This window comes from Oncorhynchus keta, chromosome 9 (genome assembly GCF_023373465.1).
Source record: "Oncorhynchus keta strain PuntledgeMale-10-30-2019 chromosome 9, Oket_V2, whole genome shotgun sequence".
NCBI lineage: Eukaryota > Metazoa > Chordata > Actinopteri > Salmoniformes > Salmonidae > Oncorhynchus > Oncorhynchus keta.
In genome coordinates this window covers 9,098,481-9,121,490 of record NC_068429.1, presented here as the reverse complement: position 1 = coordinate 9,121,490, position 23,010 = coordinate 9,098,481, and the positions used below count along the sequence as shown (strand labels likewise).

Below are 23,010 nucleotides of genomic sequence, written 5' to 3'. Positions count from 1 at the left end.
TACCAACATTAGGAACACCTTCCTAATATTGAGTTGTACACCCCCCCCCCCTTGCCATCAGCCTCAATTCGTTGGGGTATGGACTTACAAGGTGTCAAAAGCGTTCCACAGTAATGCTGGCCCATGTTGACTCGAGTGCATCCTACAGTTGTGTCAAGTTGGCTGGATGTCCTTTGGGTGGTGGACCATTCTAAACTCAGCAAAAAAATGGTCTTTCAAAGATAATTCGTAAAAATCCAATTAACTTCACAGATCTTCATTGTAAAGGATTTAAACACTGTTTCCCATGCTTGTTCAATGAACCTTAAACAATTAATCAACATGCACCTGTGGAACGGTTGTTAAGACACTAACAGCTTACAGACGGTAAGCAATTAAGGTCACAGTTGAAAACTTAGGACACTAAAGAGGCCTTTCTACTGACTCTTTAAAACACCAAAAGAAAGATGCCCAGGGTCCCTGCTCATCTGCGTGAATGTGCCTTAGGCATGCTGCAAGGAGGCCTTTAGACAGCTCTACAGGGAGACAGGATGGACAGCTGATCGTCCTCGCAGTGGCAGACCACGTGGACCACGTGGAACAACACCTGCACAGGATTGGTACATCCAAACATCACATCTGCGGGACAAGTACAGGATGGCAACAACAACTGCCCAAGTTACACTAGGAAAGTACAATCCCTCCATCAGTGCTCCGACTCCGCAATAGGCTGAGAGAGGCTGGACTGAGGGCTTGTAGGCCGGTTGTAAGGCAGGTCCTCACCAGACATCACCGACAACAACCTCGCCTATGGGCACAAACCCACCGTCGCTGGACCAGACAGGACTGGCAAAAAGTGCTCTTCACTGACAAGTCACGGTTTAGTCTCTCCAGGGGTAATGGTCGGATTCGCATTTATCGTCGAAGGAATGAGAGTTACACCGAGACCTGTACTCTGGAGCGAGATCGATTTGGAGGTGGAGGGTCCGTCATGGTCTGGGGCGGTGTGTCACAGCATCATCGGACTGAGCTTGTTGTCATTGCAGGCAATCTCAACACTGTGCGTTACAGGGAAGACATCATCCTCCCTCATGTGGAACCCTTCCTGCAGGCTCATCCTGATATGACCCTCCAGCATGACAATGCCACCAGCCATACTGCTCGTTCTGTGCGTGATTTCCTGCAAGACAGGAGTGTCAGTGTTCTGTCATGGCCAGCGAAGAGCCCGAATCTCAATCCCATTGAGCACGTCTGGGACCTGTTGGATCGGAGGGTGAGGGCTAGGACCATTCCCCCCAGAAATGTCCGGGAACTTGCAGGTGCCTTGGTGGAAGAGTGGGGTAACATCTCACAGCAAGAACTGGCAAATCTGGTGCAGTCCATGAGGAGATGCACTGCAGTACTTAATGCAGCTGGTGGCCACATCAGATACTGACTGTTACTTTTGATTTTGACCCCCCCTTTGTTCAGGGACACATTATTCCATTTCTGTTAGTCACATGTCTGTGGAACTTGTTCAGTTTATGTCTCAGTTGTTGAATATAGTTATGTTCATACAAATCTTTACACATGTCAAGTTTGCTGAAAATAAACGTAGTTGACAGTGAGAGGACGTTTCTTTTTTTTGCTGAGTTTAGGTACACTTGTGAAACTGTTGAGCTTGAAAAACCCAGCAGTGTTGCAGTTCTTGACACAAACCAGTGCACCTGGCACCTACTACCATACCCTGTTCAAAGGCACTTACATCTTTTGTCTTGCCCATTCACCCTCTGAATGGCACACATACACAATCCATGTCTCAATTGTAAAAAAAATGGAACAACCCTTATTTAACCAGGTCTCCTCCCCTTCATCTACACGGATTGAAGTGGATTTAGTAAGTGACATCAATAAGGGATCATAGCTTTCACTTGGATTCACCTGGTCAGTCTGTCATGGAAAGAGCAGGTTTTCTTAATGTTTTGTACACTCGCTGTATATTCTACTAGAATTTCTTGGGCACACACAGATAGCATAGGTATTATTATTCAACACTATCGGGGTAAAACAGGATTCTCTAAATCAGACACACAAGTTACTTTCTTGTGACCCTCAGAGGATTCTTTACAATTACTATTGTATATTACAGTTTGAGTTACCACCTAAACCTAACCTGGCACAGCAATGTTACTATAGACTACCTAAACCTAACCTGGCACAGCAATGTTACTAGAGACCACCTAAACCTAACCTGGCACAGCAATGTTACTATAGACTACCTAAACCTAACCTGGCACAGCAATGTTACTATAGACTACCTAAACCTAACCTGGCACAGCAATGTTACTATAGACTACCTAAACCTAACCTGGCACAGCAATGTTACTATAGACTACCTAAACCTAACCTGGCACAGCAATGTTACTATAGACTACCTAAACCTAACCTGGCACAGCAATGTTACTATAGACTACCTAAACCTAACCTGGCACAGCAATGTTACTTTTGTATGGGTTGTAACTTCCACATTCCTGTTTTCCCATTGTACTCCACTGCTTGCAAGGTCTACGTGATATTTTTAAAAACTTGGTTTGCACTGTATTTAACGAAGGCTAGGACAAGCTCTTTGTCTGGCCCATGTACTGTAGTAGTTCTCAAATAGGGTCTGACGGACAATGTTCATTTACTCTAAACTCTTGTGTGTCCTCATCCCCACAGCCATTTGCCGGAACAGCTGTGGAGATGGATTTTGCTCACGGCCCAACATGTGCACATGTCCCAGTGGCCAAATTGCACCAACCTGTGGCACAAAGTCCAGTAAGTGTTCCCCCATGTTACATGTCGCCTTCTTCATGCTTCCTCTTCAATATAAAACCACAAATTGCTTTATGAGAGTGTTTTGTATATGTTTAGTTTATTTCACCTATAATATACTGTCTGACAATGGGTTTTACTAGTATTTTGGACATTTGAATTCCACCCAAACAAAAAGAGAGCAAATAAACCTGTATTTTAACCATCCTGTTTATCTCGTTCAACCCTCCTCTGCTCGCTCACTTCACACGAAAGTTGTGAATGGGATGTTGACCAATATATGCCGTGGTCCTGTCCTGTTGCTCCTCTAGCCCAGCAGTGTAACATCAGGTGTATGAACGGTGGCCTCTGTGCCGAAGACCACTGTCAGTGTCAGAAGGGCTTCTCAGGCTCCTACTGTGGACAACGTGAGTATACACTATGATGTAAATGCAGCCCGTTTACACAGTGTAGTAGATACAGTAAGCACCAATTGTGCTAAATCTGCATTGCAAGTGTTCGTTGGCGTTTAGGCTACTTGCTTTAATTCACTAATGTATAATATATATATATATATATATATATTTTCCTCTGTATTTTACCCCCTTTTTCTCCTCAATTTCGATCTTGTCTCATCGCTTCAAGTCCCAAACGGGCTCGGGACAGGCGACGGTCGAGTCATGTGTCCTCCGAAACATGACCCGCCTCACCGCGCCTCTGAATCCAGCTGCACCAATTAGTGAGAGAGAGGAAACACCGTTCAACTGATGACTGAAGTCAGCCTGCAGGCATCCGGCCCGCCACAAGGAGTCGCTAGAGCGCGACGGGCCAAGTAAAGCCCCACCGGCCAAACCCTCCCCTAACCCAGACATCGCTGGGCTAATTGCGCGCCGCCCTATGGGACTCCCGATCACGGCCGATTGTGATACAACCCAGGATCAAACCCGGGTCTGTAGGGACCTCTCAAGCACTGCGGTGCCTTAGATCGCTGCGCCACTCGGGAGGCTCACCTACATTTTTTTTACCATTAACTTATAGGCCCTGTATAGACTCCATGGGAGATCTAAGGGCTTCCTCCAAGTTCATCACTGTATAGACTGTAGAACATGTGACAAACTGCAGCAGAAACAGTTGGCATAGATAAATTAGGAGATTTATTTTTACATATATACTATTACTATCAAACAATGGTATGGTTATGGAGGATAATACATTTCTTAAGGACTTCACATTAACATGTCCCTCCAGATCCTCAAAACCACGGTATATGGTTAGTACACGTGAGTTTAATCCTCGACAAGCCATGGGCCAATGCCTTCATATATAGTTCAGATCCAGGATATATAGTTCAGATCCAGGATATATAGTTCAGATCCAGGATATATAGTTCAGATCCAGGATATATAGTTCAGATCCAAGATATATAGTTCAGATCCAAGATATATAGTTCAGATTCAGGATATATAGTTCAGATCCAGGATATATTGTTCAGATCCAGGATATGTAGTTCAGATCCAGGATATATAGTTCAGATTCAGGATATATAGTTCAGATCCAGGATATATAGTTCAGATCCAGGATATATAGTTCAGATCCAGGATATATAGTTCAGATCCAAGATATATAGTTCAGATCCAGGATATATAGTTCAGATCCAAGATATATAGTTCAGATCCAAGATATATAGTTCAGATTCAGGATATATAGTTCAGATCCAGGATATATAGTTCAGATCCAAGATATATAGTTCAGATCCAGGATATGTAGTTCAGATCCAAGATATATAGTTCCGATCCAGGATATATAGTTCAGATCCAAGATATATAGTTCAGATCCAAGATCAGAATCATAAAACACGGGACGAGATGTTAAAAACTGTCCATTGTGCCAATAGATGGAATGCACTCGCATGAGATTTGCCGTGATGTTGACAGAGTGGCATGGGAGGTTTATTTCTTAGACTGGGGTAAGATGTCAATTTTTGGGACACATCCTCAGTAGTGTGCCTTCGAATCAGTGGGTGTTTCGGCCTTTAATCACTAAACACCCTCATCAAAGGTGGCCAGCTAAAGGGTGATCAAGCCTTAGCTTGTGTCCCATGCCCAATTAAGATGTCCCACAGGACTGTGCAAAGCAGGGGCGTCCTCTTCCCTGAGCCAGCCATACAGCTGACCGCATACCTCATATGCCCTCCTCAAGTTGGAGGGATCTGAATTGAGTTCTCAGGTGGGGGTGAGGGGTCATGAAGTTATAGCCCAGCAAGGGTCCTTCCGTTTGATCCAGATCCACTGGCTGCCTCTTTCAGCTGCTTGAGAAACTGCTCTGACGGTCTGCCGCAGAGCCTGTCCATGGATTCCAAGTTCTTTCAGCAACCTGATGGTGGAAGAAGCCACGAATCCTCTGCATCCCACTTCAACTGGCCAGACTTTTGCATTCCAGCCACACTGAGTTGCGTCTGCTGCCAACTCTGTGTAACGCAGTTTCTTACGCTCGTAGGCCTCTTCAACAGAGTTTTCCCACGGGACTGTGAGCTCTATGATGTACACAGCCTTTCGTGAAGGGGACCAGAGTACCATGTCTGGCCTAAGGTTGGTAGAAGCAATCTCAGGTGGAAAAATGAGTTGCTGGCCAATATCGACAAGCATCTTCCAGTCCCGGGCCATGGCTAGGTGTCCAGTTTCTGGCTTTGTAGGAGGATACTTGGGCCTTTTCTGTCCCTCCCGGTATCAAGATATATAGTTCAGATCCAATATATATAGTTCAGATTCAGGATATATAGTTCAGATCCAGGATATATAGTTCAGATCCAAGATATATAGTTCAGATCCAAGATATATAGTTCAGATTCAGGATATATAGTTCAGATCCAGGATATGTTCAGATCCAAGATTCAGATCCAAGATATATAGTTCAGATCCAAGATATATAGTTCAGATCCAGGATATATAGTTCAGATCCAAGATATATAGTTCAGATCCAAGATATATAGTTCAGATTCAGGATATATAGTTCAGATCCAGGATATGTAGTTCAGATCCAAGATATATAGTTCAGATCCAGGGTATATAGTTCAGATCCAAGATATATAGTTCAGATTCAGGATATATAGTTCAGATCCAGGATATATAGTTCAGATCCAGGATATATAGTTCAGATCCAGGATATATAGTTCAGATCCATGATATATAGTTCAGATCCAAGATATATAGTTCGGATCCAGCATATATAGTTCAGATCCAGGATATGTAGTTCAGATCCAGGATATATAGTTCAGATTCAGGATATATAGTTCAGATTCAGGATATATAGTTCAGATTCAGGATATATAGTTCAGTTCCAGGGTCCTGAATGTATAGTTCAGATTCAGGATATATAGTTCAGATCCAAGATATATAGTTCAGATCCAGGATCCAGTGTGGATTGACATTGAAAGGGCCTGAAAGATTCTTGTCCTGCCATGAAGCAGGGCCCCCGTAACCGGGGCGTAACCAGGGCATTAAGCCGCCATTAGGGCTCCAGTCCCAAGCAGGGTGAACAGAGGGTTAGAGGGCCAACATGGCTTACATTTGACCCCGAAGCAGCTGTCGTCACCTGGAAGGCTTATAATCCAGCCAATTCTGGGCTTGTTCGAGTGGATGTGTAAATCACAGAATAGGTAGCAGCATGATGGAGTGGTAGGAGGAGAGGAGGGAAAGAGGGGTAGTGGTAGATAGAAAGAGAGAGGTAAGGGATAGAGGGATGGAGGGATAGAGGTAGGTAGAAAGAGAGAGGTAAGGGATAGAGGGATAGAGGTAGACAGAGGTAGATAGAGGGACAGAGGTAGATAGAAAGAGAGAGGTAAGGGATAGAGGGATAGAGGGATAGAGGGATAGAGGTAGGTAGAAAGAGAGAGGTAAGATAGAGGGATAGAGGGATAGAGGTAGATAGAAAGAGAGAGGTAAGGGATAGAGGGATGGAGGGATAGAGGTAGATAGAAAGAGAGTAGGTAAGGGATAGAGGGATAGAGGGATAGAGGTAGGTAGAAAGAGAGAGGTAAGGGATAGAGGGATAGAGGGATAGAGGTAGATAGAAAGAGAGAGGTAAGGGATAGAGGGATGGAGGGATAGAGGTAGATAGAAAGAGAGATAGAGGGATAGAGGGATAGAGGGATAGAGGTAGGTAGAAAGAGAGATAAGGGATAGAGGGATAGAGGATAGAGGTAGATAGAAAGAGAGAGGTAAGGGATAGAGGGATAGAGGTATAGAGGGATAGAGGTAGGTAGAAAGAGAGAGGTAAGGGATAGAGGATAGAGGGATAGAGGTAGATAGAAAGAGAGTAAGGGATAGAGGGATGGAGGGATAGAGGTAGATAGAAAGAGTTCAGAGGTAAGATAGATAGAGGGATAGAGGGATAGAGGTAGGTAGAAGATAGGTAGGGATAGAGGGATAGAGGATAGAGGTAGATAGAAAGAGAGGTAAGGGATAGAGGGATAGAGGATAGAGGTAGATAGAAAGAGAGAGGTAAGATAGAGGGATGGAGGGATAGAGGTAGATAGAAAGAGAGAGGTATAGGATAGAGGATGGAGGGATAGAGGTAGGTAGAAAGAGAGAGTAGGGATAGAGGGATAGAGGGATAGAGGTAGGTAGAAAGAGAGAGGTATGGATAGAGGGATAGAGGGATAGAGGTAGATAGAAAGAGAGAGGTAAGGGATAGAGGGATGGAGGGATAGAGGTAGATAGAAAGAGAGAGGTAGGGATAGAGGATAGAGGGATAGAGGTAGGTAGAAAGAGAGAGGTAAGGGATAGAGGGATAGAGGTAGATAGAAAGAGAGAGGTAAGGGATAGAGGGATGGAGGGATAGAGGTAGATAGAAAGAGAGAGGTAGGGATAGGGGGATGGAGGGATAGAGGTAGGTAGAAAGAGAGAGGTAAGGGATAGAGGGATAGAGGGATAGAGGTAGGTAGAAAGAGAGAGGTAAGGGATAGAGGGATAGAGGGATAGAGGTAGGTAGAAAGAGAGAGGTAAGGGATAGATAGAGGGATAGAGGTAGGTAGAAAGAGAGATGGAAATAGAGGGATAGGTAGGTAGAAAGAGGAGAGGTAAGGGATAGAGGGATAGAGGGATAGAGGTAGGTAGAAAGAGAGAGGTAGATAGAGGGGTAGAGGTAGATAGAAAGAGAGAGGTAAGGGATAGAGGGATGGAGGGATAGAGGTAGGTAGAAAGAGAGAGGTAAGGGATAGAGGGATAGAGGTAGACAGAGGTAGATAGAGGGACAGAGGTAGATAGAGGATAGAGGTAGATAGATGGATAGAGGTAGACAGAGGTAGATAGAGGGACAGAGGTAGATAGAGGATAGAGGTAGATAGAGGGATAGAGGCATAGAGGTAGATAGAGGGATAGAGGTAGATGTAGATAGAGGGATATAGGTAGATAGAGGGATAGAGGTAGATAGGGGGATAGAGGTAGATAGAGGGATAGAGGTAGATATAGGGATAGAGGTAGATAGAGGGATAGAGGTAGATATAGGGATAGAGGTAGATAGAGGTGTAGATAGATGGATAGAGGTTGATAGAGGGATATAGGTAGATAGAGGTTGATAGAGGTAGATAGAGGGATAGAGGTAGATAGAGGGAAAGAGGTTGATAGAGGTAGATAGAGGTAGATAGAGGGATAGAGGTAGATAGAGGTAGATAGAGGGATAAAGGTAGATAGAGGGAAAGAGGTAGATAGAGGTAGATAGAGGTAGATAGAGGGATAGAGGTAGACAGAGGTAAATAGAGGGATAGAGGTAGATAGAGGTTGATAGAGGGATATAGGTAGATAGATGGATAGAGGTTGATAGAGGTAGATAGAGGGATAGAGGTAGATAGAGGGATAGAGGTAGATATAGAGGTAGAGAGAGGGATATAGGGATAGAGGTAGATTGAGGTAGATAGAGGGATAGAGGTAGAAAGAGGTAGATAGAGGGATAGAGGCATAGAGGTAGATAGAGGGATATAGGTAGATAGAGGGATATAGCGAAAGAGGTAGATTGAGGTAGATAGAGGGATAGAGGTAGATAGAGGTAGACAGAGGAATATAGGTAGATAGAGGGATAGAGGTAGATAGAGGGATATAGGGATAGAGGTAGATAGAGGTAGATAGAGGGATAGAGGTAGATAGAGGGATAGAGGTATAGAGGTAGATTGAGGTAGATAGAGGGATAGAGGTAGATAGGGGATATAGGGATAGAGGTAGATAGAGGTAGATAGAGGGATAGAGGTAGATAGATGGATAGAGGTAGATAGAGGGATAGAGGTAGATAGAGGGATATAGCGAAAGAGGTAGATTGAGGTAGATAGAGGGATAGAGGTAGATAGAGGTAGACAGAGGAATATAGGTAGATATAGGGATAGAGGTAGATAGAGGGATAGAGGTAGATAGAGGGATAGAGGTAGATATAGGGATAGAGGTAGATATAGGGATAGAGGTAGATAGAGGGATATAGGTAGATAGAGGGATAGAGGTAGATAGAGGGATAGAGGTAGATAGAGGTAGATAGAGGTAGATAGAGGGATAGAGGTAGATGGTAGATAGAGGGATAAAGGTAGATAGAGGGAAAGAGGTAGATAGAGGTATAGAGGTAGATAGAGGGAGATAGAGGGATATAGGTAGATAGAGGTAGATAGAGGATAGAGGTAGATAGAGGGATAGAGGTAGATAGAGGATAGAGGTAGATAGAGGTAGATAGAGGTAGATAGAGGGATAGAGGTAGATAGAATTAGATAGAGGGATAGAGGTAGATAGAGGGATAGAGGTAGATAGGGGGATAGTGGTAGATAGATGGATAGAGGTAGATAGATGGATAGAGGTAGATAGAGGTATAGAGGTTGATAGAGGTAGATAGAGGGATATAGGTAGATAGAGGTAGATAGAGGGATATAGGTAGATATAGGGATAGAGGTAGATAGAGAGATAGAGGTAGATAGAGGGATAGAGGTAGATAGAGGGATATAGGGATAGAGGTAGATTGAGGTAGATAGAGGTAGATAGAGGTAGAGGGATAAAGGTAGATAGAGGGAAAGAGGTAGATAGAGGTAGATAGAGGGATAGAGGTAGACAGATGTAGATAGAGGTAGACAGAGGTAGATAGAGGGATAGAGGTAGATAGAGGGATAGAGGTAGACAGAGGTAGATTGAGGTAGATAGAGGGATAGAGGTAGATAGGGGGATAGTGGTAGATAGAGGTAGAGAGAGGTAGATAGGGTGATAGAGGTATAGAGATGGATAGAGTGATAGAGGTAGATAGAGGGATTGAGGTAGATAGAGGTAGATAGGGGGATAGTGGTAGATAGAGGTAGATAGGGTGATAGAGGTATAGAGATGGATAGAGTGATAGAGGTAGATAGGGTGATAGAGGTAGATATAGGGATACAGGGATAGAGGTAGATAGAGGGATAGAGGTAGAACGAGGGACAGAGGTAGATAGAGGGATAGAGGTAGATAGAATTAGATAGAGGTAGATAGGGGGATAGTGGTAGATAGAGGGATAGAGGTAGATAGATGGATAGAGGTAGATAGAGGGATAGAGGTATAGAGGTAGATAGAGGTAGATAGAGGTTGATAGAGGTAGATATAGGTAGATAGAGAGATAGAGGTAGATAGAGGGATGGGGTAGAGAGAGGGATAGAGGTAGATAGAGGCATAGAGGTAGATAGAGGGATAGCAGTAGAGAGAGGGATAGAGGTAGATAGAGGTAGATAGAGGGATAGAGGTAGATAGAGGGATAGAGGTAGCTAGATGGATAGAGGTAGATAGTTGTTGATAGAGGGATATAGGTAGATAGAGGGATAGAGGTAGATAGAGGGATAGAGGTAGATAGAGGTAGATAGAGGTAGATAAAGGTAGATAGAGGTAGATAGAGGGATAGAGGTAGATGGTAGATAGAGGGATAAAGGTAGATAGAGGGAAAGAGGTAGATAGAGGGATAGAGGTAGACAGAGGTAGATAGAGGGATATAGGTAGATAGAGGTAGGTAGAGGGATAGAGGTAGATAGAGGTAGATAGAGGGATATAGGTAGATAGAGGGATAGAGGTAGATAGAGGGATAGAGTTAGATAGAGGTAGATAGAGGTAGATAAAGGTAGATAGAGGGATAGAGGTAGATGGTAGATAGAGGGATAAAGGTAGATAGAGGGAAAGAGGTAGATAGAGGTATAGAGGTAGATAGAGGGATAGAGGTAGATAGAGGGATAGAGGTAGACAGAGGTAGATAGAGGGATATAGGTAGATAGAGGTAGGTAGAGGGATAGAGGTAGATAGAGGTAGATAGAGTTATATAGGTAGATAGAGGGATAGAGGTAGATAGAGGGATAGAGGTAGAGAGATGTAGATAGGGGGATAGAGAGATAGGGGTAGAGTGGTAGATAGGGGGATAGAGGTAGATAGAGGGATAGAGGTAGAATGAGGGATAGAGGTAGATAGAATTAGATAGAGGGATAGAGGGATAGAGGTAGACAGAGGTAAATAGAGGGATAGAGGTAGATAGATGGATAGAGGTAGATAGAGGTATAGAGGTTGATAGAGGTATAGAGGTAGATAGAGGGATATAGAGGGATATAGGTAGATATAGGGATGGAGGTAGATAGAGGATAGAGGTAGATAGAGGGATAGAGGTAGATAGAGGGATATAGGGATAGAGGTAGATTGAGGTAGATTGAGGTAGATAGAGGTAGATAGAGGTAGAGATAAAGGTAGATAGAGGTAGATAGAGGTAGATAGAGGGATAGAGGGACAGAGGTAGATAGAGGGATAGAGGTAGACAGAGGTAGATAGAGGGGATAGAGGTAGATAGAGGGATAGAGGTAGACAGAGGTAGATTGAGGTAGATAGAGGGATAGAGGTAGATAGGGATAGTGGTAGATAGAGGTAGAGAGAGGTAGATAGGGTGATAGAGGTATAGAGATGGATAGAGGATAGAGGTAGATAGAGATGGATATAGGTAGATAGATGGATTGAGGTAGATAGAGGGATAGGGGATAGTGGTAGATAGAGGTAGATAGGGTGATAGAGGTATGGAGATGGATAGAGTGATAGAGGTAGATATAGAGGTAGATAGAGGGATACAGGGATAGAGGTAGATAGAGGGATAGAGGTAGAACGAGGGACAGAGGTAGATAGAGGGATAGAGGTAGATAGAATTAGATAGAGGTAGATAGGGGATAGTGGTAGATAGAGGGATAGAGGTAGATAGATGGATAGAGGTAGATAGAGAGTAGATAGAGATAGAGGTAGATAGAGGGATAGAGGTAGATAGAGGGATAGCAGTAGAGAGAGGGATAGAGGTAGATAGAGGTAGATAGAGGGATAGAGGTAGATAGAGGGATAGAGGTAGCTAGATGGATAGAGGTAGATAGTTGTTGATAGAGGTAGATAGTTGGATAGAGGTAGATAGTTGTTGATAGAGGTAGATAGAGGTAGATATAGGTAGATAGAGGATATAGGTAGATGGATAGAGGGACAGAGGAATAGAGGTAGATATAGGGAGAGGTAGATAGAGGTAGATAGAGGGATAGAGGTAGTTAGAGGGATAGAGGTAGATAGAGGGATAGAGGTGTAGATGGAGGGATAGAGGTAGATAGAGGAGATAGAGGTAGATAGAGGGATATAGGTAGATGGAGGGATAGAGGTAGATGGAGGGATAGAGGTAGATAGAGGGATGAAGGTAGATAGAGGTAGATAGAGGGATAGAGTTAGATAGAGGTAGATAGAGGTAGATAGAGGTAGCTAAAGGTAGATAGAGGAATAGAGGTAGATAGAGGGATAGAGGTAGATAGAGGGATGAAGGTAGATAGAGGTATAGAGGTAGATAGAAGTATAGAGGTAGATAGAGGGATAGAGGTAGATATAGTTATAGAGGTAGATAGAGTTATAGCGGTAGATAGAGGATAGAGGTAGATAGAGGGATAGAGGGATAGAGGTAGATAGAGGTAGATAGAGGGATAGAGGTAGATAGATGGATAGTGGTAGATAGAGGATAGAGAGAGGTAGATAGGGTGATAGAGGTATAGAGATGGATAGAGTGATAGAGGTAGATAGGGTGATAGAGGTAGATAGAGGTTGATAGAGGGATAGAGGTAGATAGAGAGATAGAGGTAGATAGAGGATGGGGTAGAGAGAGGATAGAGGTAGATAGAGGCATAGAGGTAGATAGAGGGATAGCGGTAGATAGAGGGATAGAGGTAGATAGAGGTAGATAGCGGGATAGAGTAGCTAGATGGATAGAGGTAGATAGATGGATAGAGGTAGATAGAGGTATAGAGGTAGATAGAGGGATAGAGGTAGATAGAGGGATAGAGGTAGACAGAGGTAGATAGAGGGATATAGGTAGATAGAGGTAGGTAGAGGGATAGAGGTAGATAGAGGTAGATAGAGTTATATAGGTAGATAGAGGGATAGAGGTAGAGAGATGTAGATAGGGGGATAGAGAGATAGGGGTAGAGTGGTAGATAGGGGGATAGATTGAGGTAGATATAGGTAGATATAGGGATAGAGGTAGATAGAGAGATAGAGGTAGATAGAGGGATAGAGGTAGATAGGGGATAGTGGTAGATAGATGGATAAGGTAGATAGATGGATAGAGGTAGATAGAGGTATAGAGGTTGATAGAGGTAGATAGAGGGATATAGAGGGATATAGGTAGATATAGGGATAGAGGTAGATAGAGAGATAGAGGTAGATAGAGGTAGATAGAGGGATATAGGGATAGAGGTAGATTGAGGTAGATTGAGGTAGATAGAGGTAGATAGAGGTAGAGGGATAAAGGTAGATAGAGGGAAAGAGGTAGATAGAGGGATAGAGGTAGACAGATGTAGATAGAGGTAGACAGATGTAGATAGAGGTAGACAGAGGTAGATAGAGGGATAGAGGTAGATAGAGGGATAGAGGTAGACAGAGGTAGATTGAGGTAGATAGAGGGATAGAGGTAGATAGGGGGATAGTGGTAGATAGAGGTAGAGAGAGGTAGATAGGGTGATAGAGGTATAGAGATGGATAGAGTGATAGAGGTAGATAGAGGGATTGAGGTAGATAGAGGTAGATAGGGGGATAGTGGTAGATAGAGGTAGATAGGGTGATAGAGGTATGGAGATGGATAGAGTGATAGAGGTAGATATAGAGGTAGATAGAGGGATACAGGGATAGAGGTAGATAGAGGGATAGAGGTAGAACGAGGGACAGAGGTAGATAGAGGGATAGAGGTAGATAGAATTAGATAGAGGTAGATAGGGGGATAGTGGTAGATAGAGGGATAGAGGTAGATAGATGGATAGAGGTAGATAGAGGTAGATAGAGATAGAGGTAGATAGAGGCATAGAGGTAGATAGAGGGATAGCAGTAGAGAGAGGGATAGAGGTAGATAGAGGTAGATAGAGGGATAGAGGTAGATAGAGGGATAGAGGTAGCTAGATGGATAGAGGTAGATAGTTGTTGATAGAGGTAGATAGTTGTTGATAGAGGTAGATAGAGGTAGATAGAGGTAGATAGAGGTAGATAGAGGGATATAGGTAGATGGATAGAGGTAGACAGAGGAATATAGGTAGATATAGGGAAAGAGGTAGATAGAGGTAGATAGAGGGATAGAGGTAGTTAGAGGGATAGAGGTAGATAGAGGGATATAGGTAGATGGAGGGATAGAGGTAGATAGAGGTAGCTAAAGGTAGATAGAGGAATAGAGGTAGATAGAGGGATAGAGGTAGATAGAGGGATGAAGGTAGATAGAGGTATAGAGGTAGATAGAGGTAGATAGAGGTAGATAGAGGTAGATAGAGGTAGCTAAAGGTAGATAGAGGAATAGAGGTAGATAGAGGGATAGAGGTAGATAGAGGGATGAAGGTAGATAGAGGTATAGAGGTAGATAGAGGTAGATAGAAGTATAGAGGTAGATAGAGGTAGATAGAGGGATAGAGGTAGATATAGTTATAGAGGTAGATAGAGTTATAGCGGTAGATAGAGGGATAGAGGTAGATAGAGGGATAGAGGGATAGAGGTAGATGGTAGATAGAGGTAGATAGGGGGATAGTGGTAGATAGAGGTAGAGAGAGGTAGATAGGGTGATAGAGGTATAGAGATGGATAGAGTGATAGAGGTAGATAGGGTGATAGAGGTAGATAGAGGTTGATAGAGGGATAGAGGTAGATAGAGAGATAGAGGTAGATAGAGGGATGGGGTAGAGAGAGGGATAGAGGTAGATAGAGGCATAGAGGTAGATAGAGGGATAGCGGTAGAGAGAGGGATAGAGGTAGATAGAGGTAGATAGCGGGATAGAGGTAGCTAGATGGATAGAGGTAGATAGATGGATAGAGGTAGATAGATGGATAGAGGTAGATAGAGGGATAGAGGTAGATAGGGGGATAGAGGTAGATAGAGGGATAGAGGTAGATATAGGTAGATAGAGGGATAGAGGTAGATAGAGGGATAGAGGTAGATAGATGGATAGAGGTAGGTAGAGGTTGATAGAGGGATATAGGTAGATAGATGGATAGAGGTTGATAGAGGTAGATAGAGGTAGATATAGGTAGATAGAGAGATAGAGGTAGATAGAGGGATAGCGGTAGATAGGGGGATAGAGGTAGATAGAGGGATAGAGGTAGATAGAGGGATAGAGGTAGACAGAGGAATATAGGTAGATATAGGGAAAGAGGTAGATAGAGGGATAGAGGTAGATAGGGGGATAGAGGTAGATAGAGGGATAGAGGTAGATAGAGGGATAGAGGTAGATAGAGGGATAGAGGGATGGAGGGATAGAGGTAGGTAGAAAGAGAGAGGTAAGGGATAGAGGGATAGAGGTAGATAGAGGGACAGAGGTAGATAGAGGATAGAGGTAGATAGATGGATAGAGGTAGGTAGAGGTTGATAGAGGGATATAGGTAGATAGATGGATAGAGGTTGATAGAGGTCGATAGAGGGAAAGAGGTCGATAGAGGGATAGAGGTAGATAGAGGTAGATATAGGGATAGAGGTAGATTGAGGTAGATAGAGGGATAGAGGTAGATAGAGGTAGACAGAGGAATATAGGTAGATATAGGGATAGAGGTAGATATAGGGATAGAGGTAGATAGAGGTAGATAGAGGTAGATAGAGGTAGATAGAGGGATAGAGGTAGATAGAGGTAGATAGAGGGATAGAGGTAGATAGAGGGATAGAGGTAGATAGAGGGATAGAGGTAGATAGAGGTATAGAGGTAGATAGAGGTATAGAGGTAGATAGAGGGATAGAGGTAGATAGAGGGATAGAGGTAGATAGAGGGATAGAGGTAGATAGAGGGATAGAGGTAGATAGAGGGAAAGAGGTAGATAGAGGTAGATAGAGGGATAGAGGTAGATAGAGGGAAAGAGGTAGATAGAGGGATAGAGGTAGATAGAGGTATAGAGGTAGATAGAGGGATAGAGGTAGATAAGGGATATAGGTAGATAGAGGGATAGAGGTAGATAGAGGTATAGAGGTAGATAGAGGGATAGAGGTAGATAGAGGGATATAGGTAGATAGAGGGATAGAGGTAGATAGAGGGATAGAGGTAGATGGAGGGATATAGGTAGATAGAGGGATATAGGTAGATAGGGGATAGAGTTAGATAGAGGTAGATAGAGGTAGCTAAAGGTAGATAGAGGAATAGAGGTAGATAGAGGAATAGAGGTAGATAGAGGGATAGAGGTAGATGGAGGGATATAGGTAGATAGAGGGATAGAGTTAGATAGAGGTAGATAGAGGTATAGAGGTAGCTAAAGGTAGATAGAGGGATAGAGGTAGATAGAGGTAGATAGAGGTATAGAGGTAGATAGAGGTATAGAGGTAGATAGAGGGATAGAGGTAGATAGAGGTATAGAGGTAGATAGAGTTATAGCGGTAGATAGAGGGATAGAGGTAGATAGAGGTAGACAGAGGGATAGAGGTAGATAGAGGGATATAGGTAGATAGATGGATAGAGGTAGATTGAGGTAGATAGAGGGATAGAGGTAGATAGGGGGATAGTGGTAGATAGAGGTAGATAGGGTGATAGAGGTAGATAGAGGGATAAAGGGATAGAGTTACATAGAGGTAGATAGAGGTATAGAGGTAGATATAGGGATAGAGGTAGATTGAGGTAGATAGAGGGATAGAGGTAGATAGAGGGATAGAGGTAGATAGAGGGATAGAGGTAGATAGAGGGATAGAGGTAGATAGAGGGATATAGGTAGATAGAGGTAGATAGAGGTAGATAGAGGGATAGAGGTAGATAGGGGGATAGTGGTAGATAGAGGTAGATAGAGGGATAGAGGTAGACAGAGGGATAGAGGTAAATAGAGGGATAGAGGTAAAGAGAGGTAAGGTATAGAGGGATATAGGTAGAAAGAGGTAAGGGATAGAGGTAGATAGAGGTAGATAGAGGTAAGGGATAGAGGTAGATAGAGGTAGATAGAGGTAAGGGATAGAGGTAGATAGAGGTAGATAGAGGTAAGGGATAGAGGTAGATAGAGGTAGATAGAGGTAGATAGAGGGATAGAGGTAGATAGAGGAATATAGGTAGATAGAGGTAGACAGAGTAATATAGGTAGATTGAGGGATATAGGGATAGAGGTAGATTGAGGTAGATAGAGGGATCGAGGTAGATAGAGGTAGAGGTAGATAGAGGGATAGAGGTAGATAGAGGTAGATAGAGGGATAGAGTTACATAGAGGTAGATAGAGGGATAGAGGTAGATAGAGGGATAGAGGTAGATAGAGGTAGAGAGGGATAGAGGTAGATAGAGGTATAGAGGTAGAGGGATAGAGGGATAGATGTAGATAGAGGTAGATAGAGGGATAGAGGTAGATAGAGGGATAGAGGTAGATAGAGGGATAGAGGTAGATATAGGTAGATAGAGGTAGATAGGGGGATAGTGGTAGATAGAGGGATAGATGTAGATAGAGGGATAGAGGTGGATAGAGGTAGATAGGTAGATAGAGGTAGATAGGGGGATAGTGGTAGATAGAGGGATAGATGTAGATAGAGGGATAGAGGTAGACAGAGGGATAGAGGTAGATATAGGGATAGAGGTAGATAGAGGTAGATAGAGGGATAGAGGTAGATAGAGGTAGAGAGAGGTAGATAGAGGTGGAGAGAATGATAGAGGGATAGAGGTAGATAGAGGGATAGAGGTAGATAGAGGGATAGAGGTAAATAGCGGGATAGAGGTAAAGAGAGGTAAGGTAGAGAGGGATATAGGTAGAAAGAGGTAAGGGATAGAGGTAGATAGAGGTAAGGGATAGAGGTAGATAGAGGTAAATAGAGGTAAGGGATAGAGGTAGATAGAGGGATTGAGGTAGATAGAGATAGGTAAAGGGATAGAGGTAAAGAGAGGTAAGGTATAGAGGTATAGAGGTAGATAGAGGGATAGTCGGATAGAGGTAGATAGAGGTATAGAGGTAGATAGAGGGATAGAGGTAGGTAGAGGTATAGAGTGATAGAGGTAGATAGAGGTACGGTATAGAGGTATAGAGGTAGATAGAGGTATAGAGGGATAGAGGTAGGTAGAGGTATAGAGTGATAGAGGTACAGTATAGAGGGATAGAGGTAGATAGAGGGATAGAGGTAGATAGAATTAGATAGAGGTAGATAGAGGTAGATAGAGGTTGATAGAGGTAGATATAGGTAGATAGAGAGATAGAGGTAGATAGAGGGATGGGGTAGAGAGAGGGATAGAGGTAGATAGAGGCATAGAGGTAGATAGAGGGATAGCAGTAGAGAGAGGGATAGAGGTAGATAGAGGTAGATAGAGGGATAGAGGTAGATAGAGGGATAGAGGTAGCTAGATGGATAGAGGTAGATAGTTGTTGATAGAGGTAGATAGTTGTTGATAGAGGTAGATAGAGGTAGATATAGGTAGATAGAGGTAGAGAGAGGGATATAGGTAGATGGATAGAGGTAGACAGAGGAATATAGGTAGATATAGGGAAAGAGGTAGATAGAGGGATAGAGGTAGATAGGGGGATAGAGGTAGATAGAGGGATAGAGGTAGATAGAGGGATAGAGGTAGATAGAGGTGATAGAGGTAGATAGAGGTAGATAGAGGGATAGAGGTAGATAGAGGGATAGAGGTAGTTAGAGGGATAGAGGTAGATAGAGGGATATAGGTAGATGGAGGGATAGAGTTAGATAGAGGTAGATAGAGGTAGCTAAAGGTAGATAGAGGAATAGAGGTAGATAGAGGGATAGAGGTAGATAGAGGGATGAAGGTAGATAGAGGTATAGAGGTAGATAGAGGTAGATAGAAGTATAGAGGTAGATAGAGGTAGATAGAGGGATAGAGGTAGATAGAGGGATAGAGGTAGATAGAGGGATAGAGGTAGATAGAGGTAGATAGAGGGATAGAGGTAGATAGGGGATAGTGGTAGATAGAGGTAGAGAGAGGTAGATAGGGTGATAGAGGTATAGAGATGGATAGAGTGATAGAGGTAGATAGAGGTAGATAGAGGGATGGGGTAGAGAGGGGATAGAGGTAGATAGAGGCATAGAGGTAGATAGAGGGATAGCGGTAGAGAGAGGGATAGAGGTAGATAGAGGTAGATAGAGGGATAGAGGTAGCTAGATGGATAGAGGTAGATAGATGGATAGAGGTAGATAGATGGATAGAGGTAGATAGAGGGATAGAGGTAGATAGGGGATAGAGGTAGATAGAGGGATAGAGGTAGATATAGGTAGATAGAGGGATAGAGGTAGATAGAGGGATAGAGGTAGATAGATGGATAGAGGTAGGTAGAGGTTGATAGAGGGATATAGGTAGATAGATGGATAGAGGTTGATAGAGGTAGATAGAGGTAGATAGAGGTAGATAGAGGTAGATAGAGGTAGATAGAGGGATAGAGGTAGATAGAGGGATAGCGGTAGATAGGGGGATAGAGGTAGATAGAGGGATAGAGGTAGATAGAGGGATAGAGGTAGATAGGGGGATAGAGGTAGATAGAGGGATAGAGGTAGATAGAGGGATAGAGGTAGATAGAGGGATAGAGGTAGATAGAGGGATAGAGGTAGATAGAGGGATAGAGGTAGATAGAGGGATAGAGGGATGGAGGGATAGAGGTAGGTAGAAAGAGAGAGGTAAGGGATAGAGGGATAGAGGTAGATAGAGGGACAGAGGTAGATAGAGGATAGAGGTAGATAGATGGATAGAGGTAGGTAGAGGTTGATAGAGGGATATAGGTAGATAGATGGATAGAGGTTGATAGAGGTCGATAGAGGGAAAGAGGTCGATAGAGGGATAGAGGTAGATAGAGGTAGATATAGGGATAGAGGTAGATTGAGGTAGATAGAGGATAGAGGTAGATAGAGGTAGACAGAGGAATATAGGTAGATATAGGGATAGAGGTAGATATAGGGATAGAGGTAGATAGAGGGATAGAGGTAGATAGAGGGATAGAGGTAGATAGAGGGAAAGAGGTAGATAGAGGTAGATAGAGGGATAGAGGTAGATAGAGGAAAGAGGTAGATAGAGGGATAGAGGTAGATAGAGGTAGATAGAGGTATAGAGGTATAGAGGTAGATAGAGGGATAGAGGTAGATAGAGGGATAGAGGTAGATAGAGGGATAGAGGTAGATAGAGGGAAAGAGGTAGATAGAGGTAGATAGAGGGATAGAGGTAGATAGAGGGAAAGAGGTAGATAGAGGGATAGAGGTAGATAGAGGTATAGAGGTAGATAGAGGGATAGAGGTAGATAGAGGGATATAGGTAGATAGAGGGATAGAGGTAGATAGAGGGATAGAGGTAGATAGAGGTATAGAGGTAGATAGAGGGATAGAGGTAGATAGAGGGATATAGGTAGATAGAGGGATAGAGGTAGATAGAGGGATAGAGGTAGATAGAGGGATAGAGGTAGATAGAGGTAGATAGAGGTATAGAGGTAGCTAAAGGTAGATAGAGGAATAGAGGTAGATAGAGGGATAGAGGTAGATAGAGGATATAGGTAGATAGAGGGATATAGGTAGATAGAGGGATAGAGTTAGATAGAGGTAGATAGAGGTAGCTAAAGGTAGATAGAGGAATAGAGGTAGATAGAGGAATAGAGGTAGATAGAGGGATAGAGGTAGATAGAGGGATATAGGTAGATAGAGGGATATAGGTAGATAGAGGGATAGAGTTAGATAGAGGTAGATAGAGGTAGCTAAAGGTAGATAGAGGAATAGAGGTAGATAGAGGAATAGAGGTAGATAGAGGGATAGAGGTAGATGGAGGGATAGAGTTAGATAGAGGTAGATAGAGGTATAGAGGTAGCTAAAGGTAGATAGAGGGATAGAGGTAGATAGAGGGATAAAGGTAGATAGAGGGATATAGGTAGATAGAGGGATATAGGTAGATAGAGGGATAGAGTTAGATAGAGGTAGATAGAGGTAGATAGAGTTATAGCGGTAGATAGAGGGATAGAGGTAGATAGAGGTAGACAGAGGGATAGAGGGATATAGGTAGATAGATGGATAGAGGTAGATTGAGGTAGATAGAGGGATAGAGGTAGATAGGGGATAGTGGTAGATAGAGGTAGATAGGGTGATAGAGGTATAGAGATGGATAGAGTGATAGAGGTAGATAGGGTGATAGAGGTAGATAGAGGGATAAAGGGATAGAGTTACATAGAGGTAGATAGAGGGATAGAGGTAGATAGAGGGAAAGAGGTAGATAGAGGTAGATAGAGGTATAGAGGTAGATAGAGGGATAGAGGTAGATAGAGGGAAAGAGGTAGATAGAGGGATAGAGGTAGATAGAGGGAAAGAGGTAGATAGAGGTAGATAGAGGGAAAGAGGTAGATAGAGGTAGATAGGGGGATAGTGGTAGATAGAGGTAGATAGAGGGATAGAGGTAGACAGAGGGATAGAGGTAAATAGAGGGATAGAGGTAAAGAGAGGTAAGGTATAGAGGGATATAGGTAGAAAGAGGTAAGGGATAGAGGTAGATAGAGGTAAGGGATAGAGGTAGATAGAGGTAGATAGAGGTAAGGGATAGAGGTAGATAGAGGTAGAGAGAGGTAGATAGAGGTGGAGAGAATGATAGAGGGATAGAGGTAGATAGAGGGATAGAGGTAGATAGAGGGATAGAGGTAGATAGAGGGATAGAGGTAGATAGAGGGATAGAGGTAAATAGCGGGATAGAGGTAAAGAGAGGTAAGGTAGAGAGGGATATAGGTAGAAAGAGGTAAGGGATAGAGGTAGATAGAGGTAGATATAGGGATAGAGGTAGATTGAGGTAGATAGAGGAATATAGGTAGATAGAGGTAGACAGAGGAATATAGGTAGATTGAGGGATATAGGGATAGAGGTAGATTGAGGTAGATAGAGGGATAGAGGTAGATAGAGGTAGATAGAGGGATAGAGGTAGATAGAGGGATAGAGTTAGATAGAGGTAGATAGAGGTAGATAGAGGGATAGAGGTAGATAGAGGGAAAGAGGTAGATAGAGGTAGAGAGAGGGATAGAGGTAGATAGAGGTATAGAGGTAGATAGAGGGATAGATGTAGATAGAGGTAGATAGAGGGATAGAGGTAGATAGAGGGATAGAGGTAGATAGAGGGATAGAGGTAGATAGAGGGATAGAGGTAGATAGAGGTAGATAGAGGGATAGAGGTAGATAGAGGGATAGAGGTAGATAGAGGTATAGAGGTAGATAGAGGGATAGAGGTAGATAGAGGGATAGAGGTAGATAGAGGGATAGAGGTAGACAGAGGGATAGAGGTAGATATAGGGATAGAGGTAGATAGAGGTAGATAGAGGGATAGAGGTAGATAGAGGTAGATAGAGGTAGATAGAGGTAGAGAGAGAGAAAGAGGGATAGAGGTAGATAGAGGGATAGAGGTAGATAGAGGGATAGAGGTAGATAGAGGGATAGAGGTAGATAGAGGGATAGAGGTAAATAGAGGGATAGAGGTAAAGAGAGGTAAGGTATAGAGGGATATAGGTAGAAAGAGGTAAGGGATAGAGGTAGATAGAGGTAAGGGATAGAGGTAGATAGAGGTAAATAGAGGTAAGGGATAGAGGTAGATAGAGGGATTGAGGTAGATAGAGATAGGTAAAGGGATAGAGGTAAAGAGAGGTAAGGTATAGAGGTATAGAGGTAGATAGAGGGATAGTCGGATAGAGGTAGATAGAGGTATAGAGGTAGATAGAGGGATAGAGGTAGGTAGAGGTATAGAGTGATAGAGGTAGATAGAGGTACGGTATAGAGGTATAGAGGTAGATAGAGGTATAGAGGGATAGAGGTAGGTAGAGGTATAGAGTGATAGAGGTACAGTATAGAGGGATAGAGG

General features: G+C 43.2%; 1 protein-coding gene and 1 long non-coding RNA gene across 12 annotated transcripts in view; both read left to right on the top strand.

Annotated features, from left to right (window-relative positions):
- The window catches only part of LOC118373458 (fibrillin-2), a 299,186-nt gene that overhangs the window by 3,364 nt on the left and 272,812 nt on the right, over positions 1–23,010 (top strand). Inside the window, exons 3-4 of the mRNA XM_052526019.1 lie at positions 2,677–2,775; positions 3,084–3,179. Coding sequence (XP_052381979.1) covers positions 2,677–2,775; positions 3,084–3,179 — 195 coding nt within the window. The remainder of the gene's footprint in view (positions 1–2,676; positions 2,776–3,083; positions 3,180–23,010) is intronic.
- On the top strand, positions 9,440–22,353 carry LOC127931708 (uncharacterized). 11 transcript variants are annotated; one of them, XR_008142573.1, is made up of 6 exons: positions 9,440–10,976; positions 13,619–13,848; positions 14,828–14,899; positions 18,803–18,884; positions 20,052–20,087; positions 22,157–22,353. It is a non-coding gene; the product is annotated as an uncharacterized LOC127931708 (long non-coding RNA). The 11 variants fall into 11 exon arrangements; XR_008142574.1 differs by lacking the exons at positions 20,052–20,087; positions 22,157–22,353 and adding exons at positions 15,409–15,800; positions 16,511–16,548 and having other exon boundaries at positions 14,828–15,070; positions 18,775–19,101; XR_008142570.1 differs by lacking the exons at positions 20,052–20,087; positions 22,157–22,353 and adding exons at positions 15,409–15,848; positions 16,531–16,548 and having other exon boundaries at positions 14,828–15,070; positions 18,775–19,101.